The 17,406-nt window shown below is 50.1% G+C and overlaps 1 protein-coding gene and 1 pseudogene across 1 annotated transcript; both read right to left on the bottom strand.

Moving 5' to 3' along the window:
* LOC101272921 (60S ribosomal protein L28-like) overlaps positions 1-2,860 on the bottom strand; it is a 33,578-nt pseudogene extending 30,718 nt beyond the window's left edge.
* Positions 1,366-17,084, bottom strand: DUSP5 (dual specificity phosphatase 5). Its single transcript, XM_004265853.3, has 4 exons — positions 16,490-17,084; positions 11,308-11,456; positions 8,033-8,252; positions 1,366-5,260 (listed from the first exon to the last, which is right to left on the bottom strand). The coding sequence occupies exons 1-4, from the start codon at positions 16,866-16,868 to the stop codon at positions 4,854-4,856; spliced, it is 1,155 nt and encodes a 384-aa protein (XP_004265901.1). The 5' UTR covers positions 16,869-17,084; the 3' UTR covers positions 1,366-4,853.
* Between the last annotated feature and the right edge of the window lie 322 nt (positions 17,085-17,406).

The raw sequence follows: 17,406 nt of genomic DNA, 5'->3' as shown, positions 1-17,406 counted from the left end.
TGTGGCCTGTCCCGCTGCGGAGCACAGGCTCCGGACGCGCAGGCTCAGCGGCCATGGCTCACGGGCCCAGCCGCTCCGCGGCATGTGGGATCTTCCTGGACCGGGGCACGAACCCGTGTCCCCTGCATCGGCAGGCGGACTCTCAACCACTGTGCCACCAGGGAAGCCCAAGGTTGTGTTTTTTCTAATGTGGCCTGAGGAGACTCTCTCCCTTGAAGACAAAAGCCCAATGGACAAAAGTACCTTGTATACCCCAGGTGCTCAGAGGGGTACAGGATCAATGAAATAGTTTCATACCAGTCTCCACCATTTACTAGCTGTGTGATCTTGGGCAAGTTACCTAATATCTCTGAGGCTCAGTTTATGCATCTGGAAATAGAGACAATAAAATCATTTGTACCGTGTTGTGTTGAGGATTAAAGAGATGATGCCTGTGTGCATGCCTAGTTTGACTTGTGGCACATAGTAGGTGCTTAATGCACACTTTTGATATTAGCCAAATGACAGAAAGGACCATGGCTCGGTAAGAACTCACTTCTTTTTTTTTTTTAAATTTATATATTTTTTTAATTTTTATTTTTTATGGTATGCGGGCCTCTCACTGTCGCGGCCTCTCCCATTGCGGAGCACAGGCTCCGGACGTCCAGGCCCAGCAGCCATGGCCCACGGGCCCAGCCGCTCTGTGGCATGTGGGATCCCCCTGGACCGGGGCACGAACCCGTGTCCCCTGCACCGGCAGGCGGACTCTCAACCACTGCGCCACCAGGGAAGCCAGAACTCACTTCTTTTTGCACACTGGTGGGGGGGTGGAAGTGGGGCAAGACTAATACAGTGTTCAAGACAAGGTAGTAAACAATGCAAGAGAAGCTGAGGGATGAGCCAAGGCAGGGGTCAGATGGTTAGCACGGGGAAACACAGCCATGTCCACGGGCTGGCATAGCTGGGAGCTTGGGCATGAAGCATCCTGGGGCCAGAGGGGAGAGGATGGAGCTGGAGCCAAGAAGAGGGGAGCTGGGGAAGGGGATTGTGTGGGGCTGGGGACATGGGTCCACCTTGGGAGGCCAGCTCCACTCTGGGACAGAAAGTCCAGTGGACAGTCATCAGTACTTATGAAGCTCTCTTTCCCCACTGAATCCCAGGTTCTAGCAGGTGCTCAGTGTTAAATGGATGGACGGATGATGGTTATCTAGGCACAGAGTCACATCCATCACATGCAGTGTGTGAGGGTTGGGAGCACCTATGCTGTGGCTTTGAGCAATCTGTCCATCTGGTCCAGGGCTCCCCCCATAGAAAGTCACCAGCAGCGGAATATAGGGTCTCAGTGCCAGAGATTCTAAGACATGGAGCCAGGCCCTAGTCATGGGGTTTGGGTTCTGGACAGGGTTTATTCCAGAAAGAATACAAAACTTGGCAGATTTACTGAGAAGGTGAAGATTTATACAGTCCCATGGATAAATCCTTCAGAGTGAGAGGGAGAGTAGCAACACCGAGGATGTACTGGCTTCTCTCTACGTTCATATCACCTCATTCTATAAATGCACTGTGCTATGTTTAATATTTATTGCCCAAGTGTTGTTCTTTTTTAAAAGTTACTGTGGAAATGGAAGTAAAGAAAAATAAAGTTGGGAAATTTTAATGGAAACCAGGTAGAGTTGATACCCAAAATATATGCCATAAGGTCCTATAAAATTGCCAGAGGTAGGCTAAAAATTTGGTTCTGAGCTGTCTCCTTGCCTGAGCAAAGAGGGAAACAGGGGTGGTCACCAACTTTATGGTGTTCAGAAGAGAAACCACCAGCGACTCAGTGAGATGCAGCCTTTCAGGGTATTGAGATCTGGGGTGCTTTCTCCCTGGGTCCTCACACAAAGGAGAGCCATGGGTACACAGGGCTCCTGCGAGCACATTGGTGTGAGCTGCTTTCACATTTCCTGCCCCTAGGTCAGGCCTAGCTCAGGAGCTAGGGTAGACCTGAGGAGCTCACCCACAGACTCTGCTGGGGAACAGAACAGAGAATTAACATTTCTATTCTCCCAGACACATCTCTGCCTGAAGCATTGCTGGAGACCAAGAGAGGTGTTCCTTCAAAACCTGGGGATGAAGGAACTGGATAACACCAGCTTTAATTCTCCACCTGGCACTGGAAGCCAATGTAAAGTTGGTCTTGGCAAAAATGGAGGTGTAATTAATAAGAAGACTATTAAGGGAGTGAGAGTTACGGAGCCATCCCCAGCTGTGGGGCTTCACTTGGCTTACCCTCCAGTGACTCACTGGCTTATGAGCAATCCTCATATGCCTGATTTAGAGGACTTACTCACCCTTCAGAGAAAGAATTTAATGCAATAAAGCAAATGTCAGCAAGTGGGCTGCGGCTTAGCACATCACCCCAGCCTGCATCCAGCTTCCCCCTCCCTGGCTCTCCCTGCTTGCGGCCCCTCCAGCCACTCAGCACCTGGACAGGCCCACACAATGGGACACATTCCAAGGCAGAGCGGAGACTCAGAGATATGAAACCAGGGAGGGACCTCAGGCAGACCAAGCCCTGAAGTTTGGTCCAGCAAGATTAGAGATTAGCTCTAAAGCACTAGAGTCAGGGGCAGGGTGAGGGCTAGAACCCAGGATTTCTTCCTCCTATACAGCGCCCTTCACTCCACTTTCTTCCCCTGGAAACCGTGCTTAGATTATGCAGATGAGGGGTGCAGGCTGAAGCAAATGCAGCTACCCCAGTCTGGGTGACATTCTTATCTGAGGACTCTCCAAGGACCAGTGGGGAAGGAAAGGTGTGTGGGGAGCAAAGTCTCAAGCAAAGTCTTTGAGGTGAGACGTGTAGAAAGAGCTGGGCTACCCTGGGCTCGGCCGCCATCTTGCTATTTGTTGACATGGTGCTTGCTGTGGGGGAGCTGGAGGCCTCTCTGGACGCCCCCCCCCCCACCATAATCAGGTGGTATGGATTGGAATCCCTGTGTCAGGCAAGTATGGTATCATTCCCAGCCAATTTCCCGTTCCCCTTGATTAGGAAACAGGCCCCAAGAGTTAGGCTGGAGCAGAGGCATAAGCCACGGGAATACGCAAATATTTCCCCTTCCTTCCTCCACCACACAGAGGAAATTACTCAGAAGGCAAGTTGATTCAGCCTTGGATTTAAATCAACTCATTGAGGGATTTACCTAGGAACTCCTGAGGGAATTATCTGGAAGAATTAATTCCAAGGGTAAAAGAGGGAGAACAGGCATTTAAGGTAAACCTTTACCTAGTTCACTTATCTGTCCCTTGGTCGTTTTTCCAAACTTTTCTGAGAGTCTGCCACATGCCAGGCACTGGAGGGAGGGGGCTGACCACAAACTTGCCACTCAGGTTTGCTGGAATCAAGGGTCTTGAGCTCTAAGGGGCTTTTGGGATCAACTAGCTTAGTTCACTCATTTCATGGATGAAGAAGTGGAGGTTCAAGTTGAACTCTGCCTGGGGCTCACAAAGAGCCCGGCGTGGGCGGATGCTCTGACCACGTCTCCATGTGGCCTGAGCCTAAGGAGTTCTCTTGCAAGTGAGCCAAGGGAAACCTCCCAACAGGAAAGCATTATTCTGTATTGCTAAGATCACCAGCTCGTGAGCAGACGCACAGCCTCATGCCTCCAACTGCACACCCACCACCATCACCTTAGCGTTCATTCGGAAATAAAACCCAGTGAGGCAGGCTGGGCCCCGCCTCAGTGTATCCCTGCCTTACCCCAACTCACCAACATGAAGAAGCGTTTTTGTTCTTCTCACTATTTTTATTTTGCACTATAAAAAGCAACAACATCAACAACCAGTAACATACTGCTTTTCTTCACATTCATATGGATTTTAGGAAATTATTGCCTTTTCCCCTGGAGAAATAACCTACAGACAAAAAAGAAGTAGTACCACATTGAGAAATCTGCAAATCCCAGAAGTCAACAGCTTGAAGACAACCCCAAGGGGCAGGGAAGAAAACAAGTGTCACCAGAGACCAGACAAGCACATGTAAGGACAGCAAGCTGGGGTGATAACCGTTTCAATGCCACTGACTCAGACAGTGGGTACCCTTTCTCTCCTGGCACCCAGTGCCACCACCTCAAAGGGGTGATTGTTGGTCTATGGTCTAAAGAACTCTTTTCAAATGACGCCAGAGTTGCTTTGAGGAGAGGTGCAACGAGAAAGGTTCAAGTATGAGTAAGAATCATGCCAAAGTCCAAAGTCAGGGTAAAACCCACAGTGAAGAGGAAACCAGAAGTGTTACTGTCTCACTACTTCACCCAAATGACTCCACCTGACCCAAGACAGAGTCTCAAAAACATCTGAGGGTTCAAACGAGCATATACATCATGTCCCTAAAACCCTGTAGGGTTACTTTCCTGACTAGGTGGTGATCAGCTTATGCCCTGAAGCAACACAGACAGATACGGAGACTGCCAAAGTTAAAAAAATAAGGTGGAAATTGTGCTTCCTTCAAAATGAATTGGCTTTGTTACTGCCTTTTCTCCTGGTCCAGCAACTGCTTTCTCTCATATTGCTGCAGGTATTTATTGCCTTATGCTTGAAATGAAAAGGCAAACTTTGAGGTGCAAAGACTGGGCAGTCCTGAGGGCAGGGGGTCTGGAAATACAGTAGTCAGCACGTGCTGTGCTCTCATAATGGCTTGGCCTTCCTTCAGTCCCAAGAACCTATCCCCGAGGTCAGTCTGAAGTTTGTTTGCAAACCTGGTGACCCTTCACTGGTCCCACCAGGACAGCGGGACAGAGTGAGGTCTTCAGTATTGCACACGTATGAAATGTTCACGAGTCAAAATACAAAATCACAGTTGTTCTTGGAGCTGGGCTGGTTTTCCCACTCTGGTCTTAGCAGGATGTGGCTGTGGCCATGGGGCTCTGGCTGAGCTCTGAGACCGTTGAGTGGGTGGGCAACGGTGCCAGCACCGAGGTAGGGAACGTGCAGTAGGAACCCTGCACGTCAGGGCTCAGTGTCTGTAAATGGGCTATGAACGAAGGGCCGGCTGCCTCCCCTTGGGAGGAGGGAGCCTGGGGGCTAGGCGCGCAAGGCAGGATCTCGGACTCATACTGTAGGAGCTGGCCCATGAAGCTGAAGTTGGGCGAGACCACACTCCTCCTCTGCTTGATGTAATCAAAGGCGTCCTTTAGGTGGAACTGCTTGGTCTTCATGAGGTAAGCCATGCAGATGGTGGGTGAGCGGGAGATCCCAGCCTCACAGTGAACCAGGACCTTGCCTCCCTTTTCCCTGACACAGTCTGGAAGAAAGAAAAGACAGTGGAAATGAGCTGGGATTGGAACTCAAAGGCAACTGGATTTAATTAAAGAATTTAAAAAAAAAAGTGACCTAGTAATCAAATCATCCTCCCTGCTCAACGTCTGTGGTCCCACACCAGGCTTTTGCCAGTCTTTAACCTCCACTGCTGAGGATAGACTTTAGGGTCCCACCATGATGTCTATCTCTGCGTAGGACCTTCACAATCCTTAGTTCTCCAGGATGCTTTCACAGGTTCTGCCACTGGAGGTGCTGGACCTGGAGTAACTCCTTCCTGGGGATGCCATCTTAACTCGGGTTCCACGGATGCGTTTCAAGAAGACTTTGGAAAATCTTTGAAGCTGCATGCAAGTTTTCGTTGCACATTCACATTTCCCTGAGAGGGTCCCAGGCTCAAAGACTGACTTGGAGAAGCAATTCCTGCCTCTCGGGGTCTGATTCTAATGGTGATGACCTAGCCCTCATCCTGGTTGAGGCCTTCCATCCTCCCTGGGATCCCTGTTTGGCTGTGCCAGGGCGGGATGCTTGGCTCAGCACCGAGGGTTCCCAACCAAGCAAACATACAATAAATAGTGCACAGCCACTAATTATAGCCTTGGCTAAGTAACGCTTACTAGACGGAGGATATAAATGGCTTTGGCAAACTCCATCTTGCACAACAATGGGAGTCACTGCTATAAAGCTACCACCTTCAGTTAGCATTCATTAGCTCAATATGACAAAAGCGGGGTGCCCTCCTTTTCTGTTCTACTCCTCCCCCCAAAAGAGCTCCAACTGTTAAAAATGAGCAGGGGCAAAAGGTTAAACACATATACACATCAAATAAAAACCACAAAAAAGAGTCTTTCCAATTCCCTCTCTTGCTAGTGAGGAAACAATTACATCACAGGAAGTTAGATGTCCATGGCACTATGTAAGGCCACAGTATGCAACAACATTTAAGATTTTGAAGGGAAAATAAAAAGTCAGCCCCCTTACCCACCTCCCTCCTCAAGTTCAAGAAATTTGCAAATGCATCTCTAAGATCTGAAAGATCCAGTTTCTGAGGAGTCAGGGAGGAACCTGGAGTCTCCCCAACAGAATGAAAATCCCAAAGGACACCCCAGGGTTCCTCATTAGAAGTGCCCCAGTCTCTGATTCAAAAGAAAAAAAAAAAAAGTTCCTGTAAATTAGTTCAAAAGAGACTCCAAGTTCCTAGGATTATAGGGTCGTGACTCCAACCTTCTTTTGCTCCTCCACCAGCAAAAAGCTGGTAGTCTAGCTTTTAATTGGCCCAGAGCCAAATCCCAGAAAGCAAAGGGCCTACAGTGTGTTGCTTCTGGATCCCACTTCACCCCTGGGGGCTTGCCTTCTACGTGGCCCTTGGAAGGGGTCAATGCATGATTCGGCCTCAGTCCCTCCTTCCTTCAGGAGGGCAAGGAGTCTGGGGAAAGGCATCTCGTGTGCCTTCAGAATGCTGTGGGTTTGTGCGGTTGTGTACCCAGACACAATGCACACACAGGATGGGGAGGGAGGCTTCTGAGAAGTGATGGGGGCGGGTTTCATGACTTCACTGAGAAGCTATCTAGATAATTGAATAACAGGCTGACAAGGGCAAGGCATTCCCAGGGACAGGGAGAACAAGTCAAGGGTTTCCCACCCTGACCCCATCATCTTGACTGTCTCTCAGAGACTCCAAAGGAACCATCGCAGCCCAGAGGCTCAGGGAACAGGGAGGCAGGCTCGGCCTTTTGCCTCTGGTGAGTTTCTCTGCAGGCTTCTGTGGAGTAGAGATTGTGTGTGCTGAGCAGAGGGCTCACCACGTGGTGGAAGGGGGACCTTTAACGGCTCCCTGCACTAAGTAATCATTGCTGCACCCAGCACCGGCCTTTCTCCCTCCAACATCCCTCAGAGCACGAGGCAGGAAGATCACTGCTCAGCTTCAACAGCTATGCATGTTAAAGGGAAAGAAGGACTCTGGAAAGGGAGGCAAGCCCACAAGGATGGGGAGTGGTGGGTGCTTGCAAATCTGAGACACAAAAAAGTCAGTCCAGCCCCCAGGGGAGATGGTTGAGGGAAACAGAGATGTCCAATGAAAGAACAATCCAGCCTGTTCGAGGAGTTGGAATCCCAAGGCCCAAAGCCCTTTCTAGGCAGAGGGACGAGAGGTTTCCAGGCCTACACGATGGAGTAAATGATAACTGCCTCACGGAACGTACAAAGGATGCAAAAAGATGCCAACTTCTCTGTGCATAAAGCACAGAGCTTGAGACGAGCGCTATCTTTAGTCCCAAATCAGCTGAAAATGCAAAACAATTGCCCCCAAAGCAGTTTGCCAAAAACCGTGGAAAGCTGCCAGGGCCCTGGGGGCTCAGTGCGTAAGGAGTGCTCTCTCAGTCCTTCTGTTTGTTTTCAAAAATATCCCAACCTACGCAGAAGCAGTTTGGGTGGTTCTTTCCCTCCCCTGCTTCCCTGGCATGGAGCCTCACACACGGATGCACCCTGCTTCCCGCCCAGCCAGAAACACTAACAAGAGCGACAGAGTATTGCTATAAAATTGTAGTAATTCATTTATCTTGCAAATTAAAGCTCCTATTAATAGCAACTCAAATCCTCCCCTCTGTCGTTTTGGTCGGTGCATCCAACGAGCCAAGTTGGCTCTACAACAAGATGCTTTTCTTCTCACTGACGGGAACCCCCATCAGTACATCAAAATCCAAGAACACGCTCCCCTAGGGGGCCCCCAAAACAACTGAGGGGGAATGGCTGCACCTACCAATGAAATCTATTGCTTCTTGAAAGTGGGAGCTGATGTTAGCCGCATGGCTGTCTTCCACGGGGATCCATTTGTAGTGTAGGTGGGTCGTGCAGGCCTCAGAGGTCCGTCGTGAGACATTCAGCAGAGCCGTGATGTGCAGGTTGGCGAGGAACTCACACTTGGACGCATGGTAGGCACTTCCAAGGTACAGGAACGGAAGGATTTCGACTGGGCCGCCCTGGAAGGAAGGGCAAAGGAGGACAACCAGGAAATGTTGGATTAGCTTGCTCTTTGGGGAGAAGAAACAAAACAACGCTGACCTATTTGTTTTCAGGTGGGAGGTTCCCTTTCTGGTTTCCAGGTAGAGAGCTCAGAGTCAGCGCAGTTCACCCAAGAGTGTGTGGGTGGAGCCTCTGTCCTGGTAAACTCTCTACCCTACATTACTGCCTTGTGACTCAGTGACAGCAAATCCCACACAGCTAAGATTTTCATTTTCTTATATATATTGAGGTGGTAGGAAATGCCGGCAGCCTTCCTATACTGACAAGGATGAGAAAAGGGTGGTGTGATGGAAGACTTGAGAGGCCCGTGCTATAGTTCTAGCTGCCCTGAGAGTGCCAGAGTGAGTCCTTTAACCTTGGGGGCAGCCTCGGTTTCCTTCTAGATAAAATGGAAAATGGTTCAACAAGGTGAGCCCCCTCCTTTACAATCCTGACGTTATATATATATATATATATATAAAAAATGTGTTTCATCAAACCTAGGACACTGTTGATCCTAAGATGCATTTGGAGCTCAGAGATGTTAAAATATGCTTCCCCCGTCCCCCAAAAAAGTAAACTTCTCAGAAGTGAAAATGACCACTATCTATCCAAAATCCTCAGATAATGAAAAGCTGTTAGGCCATGAGCAGGGCCTGATCCTTTTTTTTTTTTTTTTTTTTTTGGCTGTGCTGCGCTGCGTGGCATGCAGGCTGCAGGATCTTAGTTCCCCAACCAGGGATCAAACCCGTGCCCCGTGCAATGGAAGCGTGGAGTCTTAACCACTGGACTGCCAGGGAAGTCCCAGGCCTGATCTTCTCGTGGGGTTGAGTTTTGGTGAGAGACGCGGACATCTTCACCCTTTTGGGAGACCACCTATACCTGAGGTTTCTAGTTAAGAAGGATCCCCAAAGAACCAGAGACCATCTACCCTGAGGAAAAGCTAAAAAGAACAGCTAGCTAGTCAGACTCTGGCAGTCTCAGCATTTCCAGGGTGGCAAGAAAAGCCATTGTTCCATACTTGGAACAATGGGAGCCCCTGGAGATTTAGAGGGAAAACACTGAGCTGGGGTGACAGTGGCTGTGTCTTTGGCAGCCTTTCCCATATCATCCATCCGCTTCCTGTGTTTCCATTTCCTGTCCTGGAATAAGAGTAGAATGGAAACTCTCTGCCAGACCCACAATAGGGAAAGGGGCACGGGACAAGGGCCAGGAGAAGGCAGTTCTCAAATTACCCCGCATGGGTGTTTGCTTTTTCTTTCCTGAGAAGTCAGGTGTTTAAGGCAAAGGCCAGTTTGGCCACTTGAAAGAAAGTTATAGAGATTTTACAAAAGGTAGTAATAGTAACCAGTATTTTTAATAGCTGGCCCCTGAGCTTAACACTTTAGGTGTACCTACATAGATCTCTCCCTCTCTTTAGAGCCTGGAAAATGCTGACACACCAGGCCTGGGAACCTACTCAATTTCTCCTGGAGCTTAGCCCAACACCCCTGAAACCATGTTTCTTTCCTTTTTTGAATCTTCTTTTTAGACTCAAGAGGAAGAAACCAAAGGCCTTCAGAAACCCCAAAGGTTAACACGACCTCACCCGGCTTCTCTCAAGGCAGAAGCGCTACTAAGAGTAGCACTAGGGGGTTCCCCAGATGAACCGTGGAAACACACCAGGGCCTCCCTGGTCCTTGCTTGGCCAAAGGTCTGCTGTGCTTTCACAACATCCTGCAAATTCTCGTTTCTCTTTCACTTTCTGAGAATGGAGGAGGAAAACACCACCCAAACAAACAAACAAAAATAGAAATTCAGCTAAGCCGGATGCCCATGGCTTGAAAGTCCAGGGTTCATCATACACTGTAATTTTAATAAAAGAAAACAAACAAAATAATAACCCTGGCACCTCGCCAAGCTAATAGGTTTCCATCCAAGGAAAAGCCACCTGGCTGTATTTGGAAGTTTATCCCCAGGGGCAGAGCTCTGCTCTTGGCAGGCAGCTGGCATCTTACACAGTATCTAGAAATCTTCCTTCTATGATTTGGGTATGTTCTTATTTTGTGCAAAGAGCTTTTTGTGCAAAAAGCTCCTCCTACCAAGTCAGATGCCTAGAATGGCCCTCTTCCAAAAGAAGGCATGTGGAAAGCAGAACAGGGTCCTGAAAAAGAACCAGAACAAGGAGTTAAGAGAAGGGAGTTCTGGGCCTAGTGTGGCCATGAACCCAGCTGCAGGATTCTTGGCAAAATCAATCATCCCACCAGCTGTGACAGTTTTTCCCTCTGTAAAATGGGAAGGTAGGTTTTGATCTCTGTTTTCTGCAGATTTGGGTCCTTGCTGGCTTTTTCCACATCCTCCTGCATTGTATAGGTAACCCCTGCCTGAGCCGTCCACTTTTTCTTCCTCTAATGAGTTGCCAGAAGGTACAGTTCTTTGAAGGGAAGAAACCCACATGTTTGTAGACACATGAAATCCTCTAGTGTGTCTTGATCTCTGGTTTCAGAATTTATGGAATTATAAGCATCAGAAACCCCTAGGGGAGGCTGCTTAGCCATCCAAATAGTAATTTCTCTACAACCCTCCCCCAATCTTCCTCCTTCAGTTAAAAATACCTAGACACGCCTTTACAGGTACTGGGTTGGTTTGCAGAAACTGCAGAGCATGAACAGTTACGAAGAAGATCAACACAGGAAGCCTGAAAGTCAGCTCTGAAACTTCTTCAGGGAAACCTAAACCGATATTTCAAAGCTTCTCTGCACCTCCCAGGCCAGCTAACAATAATGTATATTTCGCTTCCACTTTTTGCCAGAAGCCACCGAGCATCCTGAAGCGCATTTGCTCTTGTCAGCTTATTTGCTGGAAGGAAGCCCATTTACTCTTAGATGGAAACTCAAGTTGGCAAGCAACAGAGGCTCTCTAAAGCTAGAGGCCTCTGCCAACTCCCTGATCCGCAAACGAACCAACCAAGGTTGCTGAGCAGGGAGTGGAAGAGCCAGGGTGCTGTGCAAGGAACAGAGCCAGGAGCCGGGACGGTACTTCCACACCGTGTACCTGGTCATAAGCCGGCCTGTAGCTGATGTTGAGCACTGACTTCCCACACTGACTGATGAGGGCTGTCTCGGTTTCAACCTTCTCTGGTGAAATGGGTTTTACGTCCACGCAACACTCAGGATATTCCGAGTGGAAAGTCTCATATCCCCCTAAAAGACAAAAAAAAGGCAAGAGAGATATAAGCATCGATTTTTCTCAGGCTGTCAGAAAATGCCCAGAATTGATCCATACCCTGAGTGTGGAATAGTAAAAAAATATTCAGCTACTATACATTTTGGTCATATTAAAAAATTGAGCCAAAACAAGTAATAGTTTTAGAATAGAAACGGGCTCCACAGACACACACACACACACACACACATACACACTCTCTCTCTCCTAAAAAGCTATAATTCAGAAAGGCAGTGATGAAAGTTTTCTATGCCTATCAGAAGATAGGCATAGAAGAAATGAAAGTTTTCTATGCCTATCAGAAGAAGCTTAAACTGTGAAAGGAAATATATCTGACATGTGGCAAATATTAACCAAATCCCTCCAGAAAACAAAAGCTGTTTTCTCTCATTTACCTAAAATGCAGGTGTGATTATGCAGAATTTCAGTAATTTGTGAATGAGACTCTAAACTGGTCTGGTTCATCCCTAGTCCCTTAGCTCTAAACTGGATTATAGACGAAACCTCCTCTATTCATAAGGGAATGGGGGCTAACACGAGGTTTAAACTCAGGGCAATAAAACAGCTCTGCCCTTTCTCTTTGCCAAGGTGCTAAGAACACTGCTGACAATCCTCTCCATAGGTCCAATGTAATCAATCTAGTTAATTACCTTCCAAACCAGAGCAATGAGGCCTTCTGAACTTAATTCTTAACTCCTTAAGTAAAAACTCCTTCTTTCTCCTTGATGACCACCTACTCTCCCTTTATCTTATGACCCTCCCCTCCTGAACTTTCTCCCCAGCTACACACACACACACACCCTCATACCTGGCAGGTATGATTCTATAAAAATCCTAACTATATTTAAACTTCTCCAAATGGATCAGATCACTTAAGGTAAAAACTACTTTCTGACCGAGTCATAGAAACTTGAGTAGGTAAGTTCTCAAGCCCACACACGAGGTAGGGAAGAACCAAACGAAACACTGGCCTCGAAGCCTCAGAATGCCAAATGCTGCTGGGTGCATAGGCCAGACTTGTGTGGGGAAACACTTTGCTTCCAATCCAAAGGGACCTAAGACACTTCCAAGAGCCTCCAGAAAACCTGCTTCTTTTTCTGGCCCAGAGAATTCACTTGGGGTCAAATCATCAATTTTTTTTTTGTTTTTTTTGGTCCATGCTGCACAGCTTGTGAGATCCTAGTTCCCAGCTTATGGGATCTTAGTTCCCTGACCAGGGATTGAACCTGGGCCCTGGCAGTGAAAGTGCTGCCAGGAATTAGGAATTCCCTAAATCATCAATTAAATAAGCATTCTGAGACCATGTATTTTTCCAAAAAGGCCCCCTTTTTTTCTTCTGTCTTTTGGTGTTGTAATAGCCCCACAGTGGAGCACATGGTGGTTTTTTAAACCCCTGCAGTAGGCAAATGGTTAATGGATTACACGGCAGTCTCCAGCTCTCTCCCAGAAGCTACAGCCAATTCCTAGAATGAGTCATCTAGCTATTACTGCTTCCTCTCAGCTTGCTGGAACTGCCCCCAACCCCATTTAGCACACCCAAATCTCCCCTGTGGTCACTTCAACAAATAGCCAATTGGGCCTTCCCAAATGAGCTTCTGGACCTCCACAATGACCACGTTCCCGGTCATGATGACAGGCCATGCCGGAGGGAGGCGGAGGTGGAAAATTTGAAGGTGTCTGTGGCTTAGTTTTCCCTCCCTCCCCACCATTGCCCCCACCCCCTTCCCTCCCAGAAGGCAGAAAGAAACCACACTTACACTGACCCTCAGCTTCCTCCGAAGAGGTGTCCCTAGTTAGCAAATCACTTCCTGTGCCTGGGCCTCAACATTTTGAGTCCCAGGAGACAAAATGAGTGATAGGGGATGGGAATCTGAAGTAAGAGTGGCCCAGGCCCTCTCAAACTTCAGAATGAAGCTTGGGAAAGAGAAGCCTTCAGGCCACCCCATCTCTTGGCTTTAAACAGAGCACTTAAGAGTTGGCTGTTGGGCTTCCCTGGTGGCACAGTGGTTAAGAATCCGCCTGCCAATGCAGGGGACACGGGTTCGAGCCCTGGTCTGGGAAGATCCCACATGCCCTGGAGCAACTAAGCCCGTGTGCCACAATGACTGAGCCTGCACTCTAGAGTTCATTGAGCCACAACTACTGAGCCTGCGTGCCACAACTACTGAAGCCCGTGTGCCTAGAGCCCGTGCTCTGCAACGAGAAGCCACCACAATGAGAAGCCCGTGCACCGCAACGAAGAGTAGCCCTCGCTCGCTGCAACTAGAAAGCCCGCGGGCAGCCATGAAGACCCAACGCAGCCAAAAATAAAATAAATTAAAATAATAATAATAATAAAAAGAGTTGGCTGTTAGGAGGACAGACAGGAGGTGCGGGTGTGGGCTGGGTCCTGCCTGCCTGTTGACAAAATAAGGCAGGCAGACAAAGTCTCAGTGTAGTTGAGGGACAGATAAACAGGGTCCTGCCTCTTCTAGCTGGGGTCAGGAGTCCTATAGATTAGACGGTCTGTCTTTCACCCACTCCCATCAGAGGCGTGGAGAGACAGAACATTCCTCTCTGGTGCCTCACTTGAACTCCAAGAGCCGTGGCAATTCTTTTGGCAGCTTCAATCCTCTTCAGAGTGATTCTGTTTTTGATCACCACCGCATTACCAGGGGAACTGAGCAGAGAAAGCACACGGACACTATATATAAATACGCACTGACAATGCCGTTCGGTCATCTCATTTTAGTGGGTTTTTTTGGGACTGGAGGGCATTGAGGGAAGTGTAAAAGGCATTGCAGGACTTCCCTGGCAGTCCTGTGGTTAACACTCCGTGCTTCCAGTGCAGGGGGCGTGGGTTTGATCCCTGGTTGAGGAAATTAGATTCCACATGCTGCGTGGCCAAAAAAAATGGTTTGCCCCACGATCTGGGATGCCACTAGATTAAAAACCTGAACTCTTATCTGGATGTGAGTCAGGTAAAGAAAAAATTTTCTTTGGCAACAACTTAAAGTTTAGTACTGTTATAAGGGTAAGTATTAAGCAATTTCTACTGAAATTTAAAACGGACATAACTTTCGACGTGGCAATTCTCATAATTTTACTGAAAGATAGTGCACATGCAAAAGCATTTGGACAAAGGTATACTCTCCCACACTGCTTCAAATACTAAGGCTGGAAGCAACCTACTTACTGGCTATCACCAGGGGATGGGTTTAAAAAGTGAATAGGACACGTATGCTCTGATATGGACAAATCTCTCAAGATCTAGTTAGATGAAAGAGGCAGGAACAGGAAATATACAAAATCATTTTATTTTTACTCATGGAAAATTAATTTATCTAAAGATGAACAAGAAATAGTTGACTGTTGTCTCTGGGGAGTAGAACTGAGTTCTAGGGTGTGCAGAAGATCCACTTTTCATTGTACAGCCTTTGTGCTGTATGTTACTTACATTAAAAAATTTTTTTTAAACATTAATTTTTCTGAGATGTGAGTCTACAGAGCTGCCTACTTCCTGTGGCAATAACTTCCAAACTGCTAGCGTGGCCCCCTGCAGAGGGGTGGGGAGCAGAGGTAGGACCCGGAAGGGTTTCCTGGAATGTATCTTTCGTGCTACTGGAGAGGCAGAAGCTTTTTCTGTACTCACTGCTAAGAAGCGGAGACAAAAAGCATATCAAAAAGAAATCAGGGACTATGTGTGAAAAACCTCTGCAGAGCTTGGAGGGCACTCTCCATCTCCTGGGGGCTGAGGCTGGGTAAAAGAGGAATATCATTATCTTCTGCCTCTGTTGTTTCCCTAACAGGAATCAACAGGGGACCGTCTGTAAGAGGTGCTAACAGAGGTGGGAGCTGCCCGTGTGCCTCTGGAATCTCCTGGCCTGGAATGTGTAAAACTCCACAAGTCGCACGGTTTTAAAACAGCGCTCTCACTCTCTCAGCTCACTGCACCTGAGCTCTGAACCACATCAGTGTTACATCTCCAGGTGTCCCCGTCAGAGTCGGCCGGTGCAGCCTAGGCTGAGTCCTCATGTCTGCCCTACAGGCTATGCCTTCAATACGTTTGAGGTTACAAAGGACTCAAATACAAGGCGGCAGCAGTTATAGGAAGTGACACAGAAATCAATATTCTGGAGTCTGAGAGTAAATCACCCACCCACCACCAACGTCATCTCCCCCAGCAGGTGGAATGGGCAGACTGGTGAAGCAGCTTCTGGGGATCTCAAACCAAATGCGACGCAATCCCCTTCACAGCCACCCTGTGGCACCTCTCACGTGTCCTGGCTCGCTGGCCAGCCTGCCTACCACCCCTGGCAGACAGCGTTAGGCCCGCCGGGTTTGGCCCACGACCAGTACAGATGATCCTGGGGTGGGGGAGAGGAGGTGAAAAGGGTGTCAGCTCCAAACGGAGCGAGAGAAAGGCCTGGGAGGGGAGAAGGGGAAGCCAAGAACAATAAAAAGCAATAAAATGAAATGGAAAGGAAGGGGAGGGGAGGAGAGGGACTCGCCAGGGTCAAAAAGGCAAGAGGGTCGAAGACGACACAGCCTAACATACGTTAATCGTGCAGGAGGGAGAAAAGGGGACACCGCGGCGCCACACTTCGGGGGTGAGGGTGTTACGACCTGCTGATCCCTCCAGATCTGTCCATCAGGACGGCTCCAGAGCGCAGGCCCCAGCGAGAGCGGTGAAGCCGGCGCCAGGAAAGCCGGCCCGCGCCCAGCACTAGGCGACCGACCCCCAGCTGAGAAGCAGCGCCCCCGGCTGCGTAAGCAACCCCACCCCACCCACCCGGGCCGAAAGGCCGATCGTCAAGCGCTTTCGAGGAACTCGAGTGGGGAAGCTGTGAGCGCTGACACTAGCAGTGCCCTCCCTAGAGCACGTCAAGCCCCAAGGTGCAGACTCCCGCCAGCGGAGAACCGCTCGGGTTCTAGCGTCAAGGAAGGCGCCCGGCGCCAGCAGGGGACCCCAGAGCCCGGGGCCGTCCCGGCGCGGACGGTGACAGGGGACCGGCGTCCCCGACGCGCTCACCTTTGAGGAAGTAGACCCGCGGGCCGGCGGGCAGACAGGCGAGCAGCGAGGTGAGCACAACGCGCGCGGCGCTCTCCTCGCGCAGCTTCTGCCAGTGCCGGCTGCCCTGGTCCAGCACGACCACGGCCGCCACGCCGCCGCCGCCCTCCTGCAGCAGCCGCGCGCGCGCCGCCTCGTCCGGCAGCACGTAGCGCGCCGACACCGCGCCTCCGCGGGCCCGCCGCAACACCACCGAGTTGAGGTTGACGTTGAGCGAGCCGCGCACGCTCGAGGCGGCGAAGGCCAGGTAGGGCCGGCAGTCGAGCACCACACAGCGCGCCGCAGCCTCCTTGCGGAGCATCTTGCGCAGCTGGCGCCCGTCGAGCGACGTGACCTTCATGCCGCCGCCGCCCAGCGGCCCCGCGCAGTGCGCCCCGCAGGTGCCCACAGCCAGGGTGCCCGCCGGCGAGGCCCGGGAGGGCGACCCGCGGGCCTGCGGCCGGCCGACCGAGCCCGGCGCCGGAGCGACCGCTCAACTCTTCTTTCCCGCCCTTCACGCTCGGCACCCGGCCCGGCCACTCGCCGTCCCAGAAGCCGGGGATTCCGCCGGCAGCTCAGCGTTTTATGTGAATGGGTGTACAGCCTGTGACGTGGCTGCCCATATAAGGCCGAATAAGAGTATTTCCCCGCCCCTTCGGGCTGTGGCCACGCCCCCCGGGAGCCGGACGTGCTGGGCGGGCGCCGAGCGTTAGTCAGCCTGAGAAAGAGGAAGTGGCAGGCAACTTGCCGTGCTCTCTGTGGCGCTGCGCGGAGACACTCACTTGCGCATCACCGGGGACTGCTGGTGGGGTGTCAGGAACGCCACGAGGCCGAGGTGACCCACGCTGTGCGGGAAGAGGAGGAAGCGGGGGAGGCGGAGCTGGCGTCGTGACATGGGT

This window comes from Orcinus orca, chromosome 14, assembly GCF_937001465.1.
Source record: "Orcinus orca chromosome 14, mOrcOrc1.1, whole genome shotgun sequence".
In the NCBI taxonomy this organism is placed as follows: domain Eukaryota; kingdom Metazoa; phylum Chordata; class Mammalia; order Artiodactyla; family Delphinidae; genus Orcinus; species Orcinus orca.
Note: the sequence above shows the minus strand (reverse complement) of the source record. Positions and strands in the feature narration are given on the sequence as shown.

Excerpts from the sequence above, each read along its gene's own strand:
- DUSP5 (XM_004265853.3), bottom strand. The coding sequence starts at position 16,868 with ATGAAGGTCACGTCGCTCGACGGGCGCCAGCTGCGCAAGATGCTCCGC. Across the intron at positions 8,253-11,307 it reads ACAGGCCGGCTTATGACCAG|GGCGGCCCAGTCGAAATCCT; the intron begins GTACACGGTGTG and ends CCTTCCTTCCAG. Across the intron at positions 5,261-8,032 it reads AGAAGCAATAGATTTCATTG|ACTGTGTCAGGGAAAAGGGA; the intron begins GTAGGTGCAGCC and ends TCTTTCTTCCAG.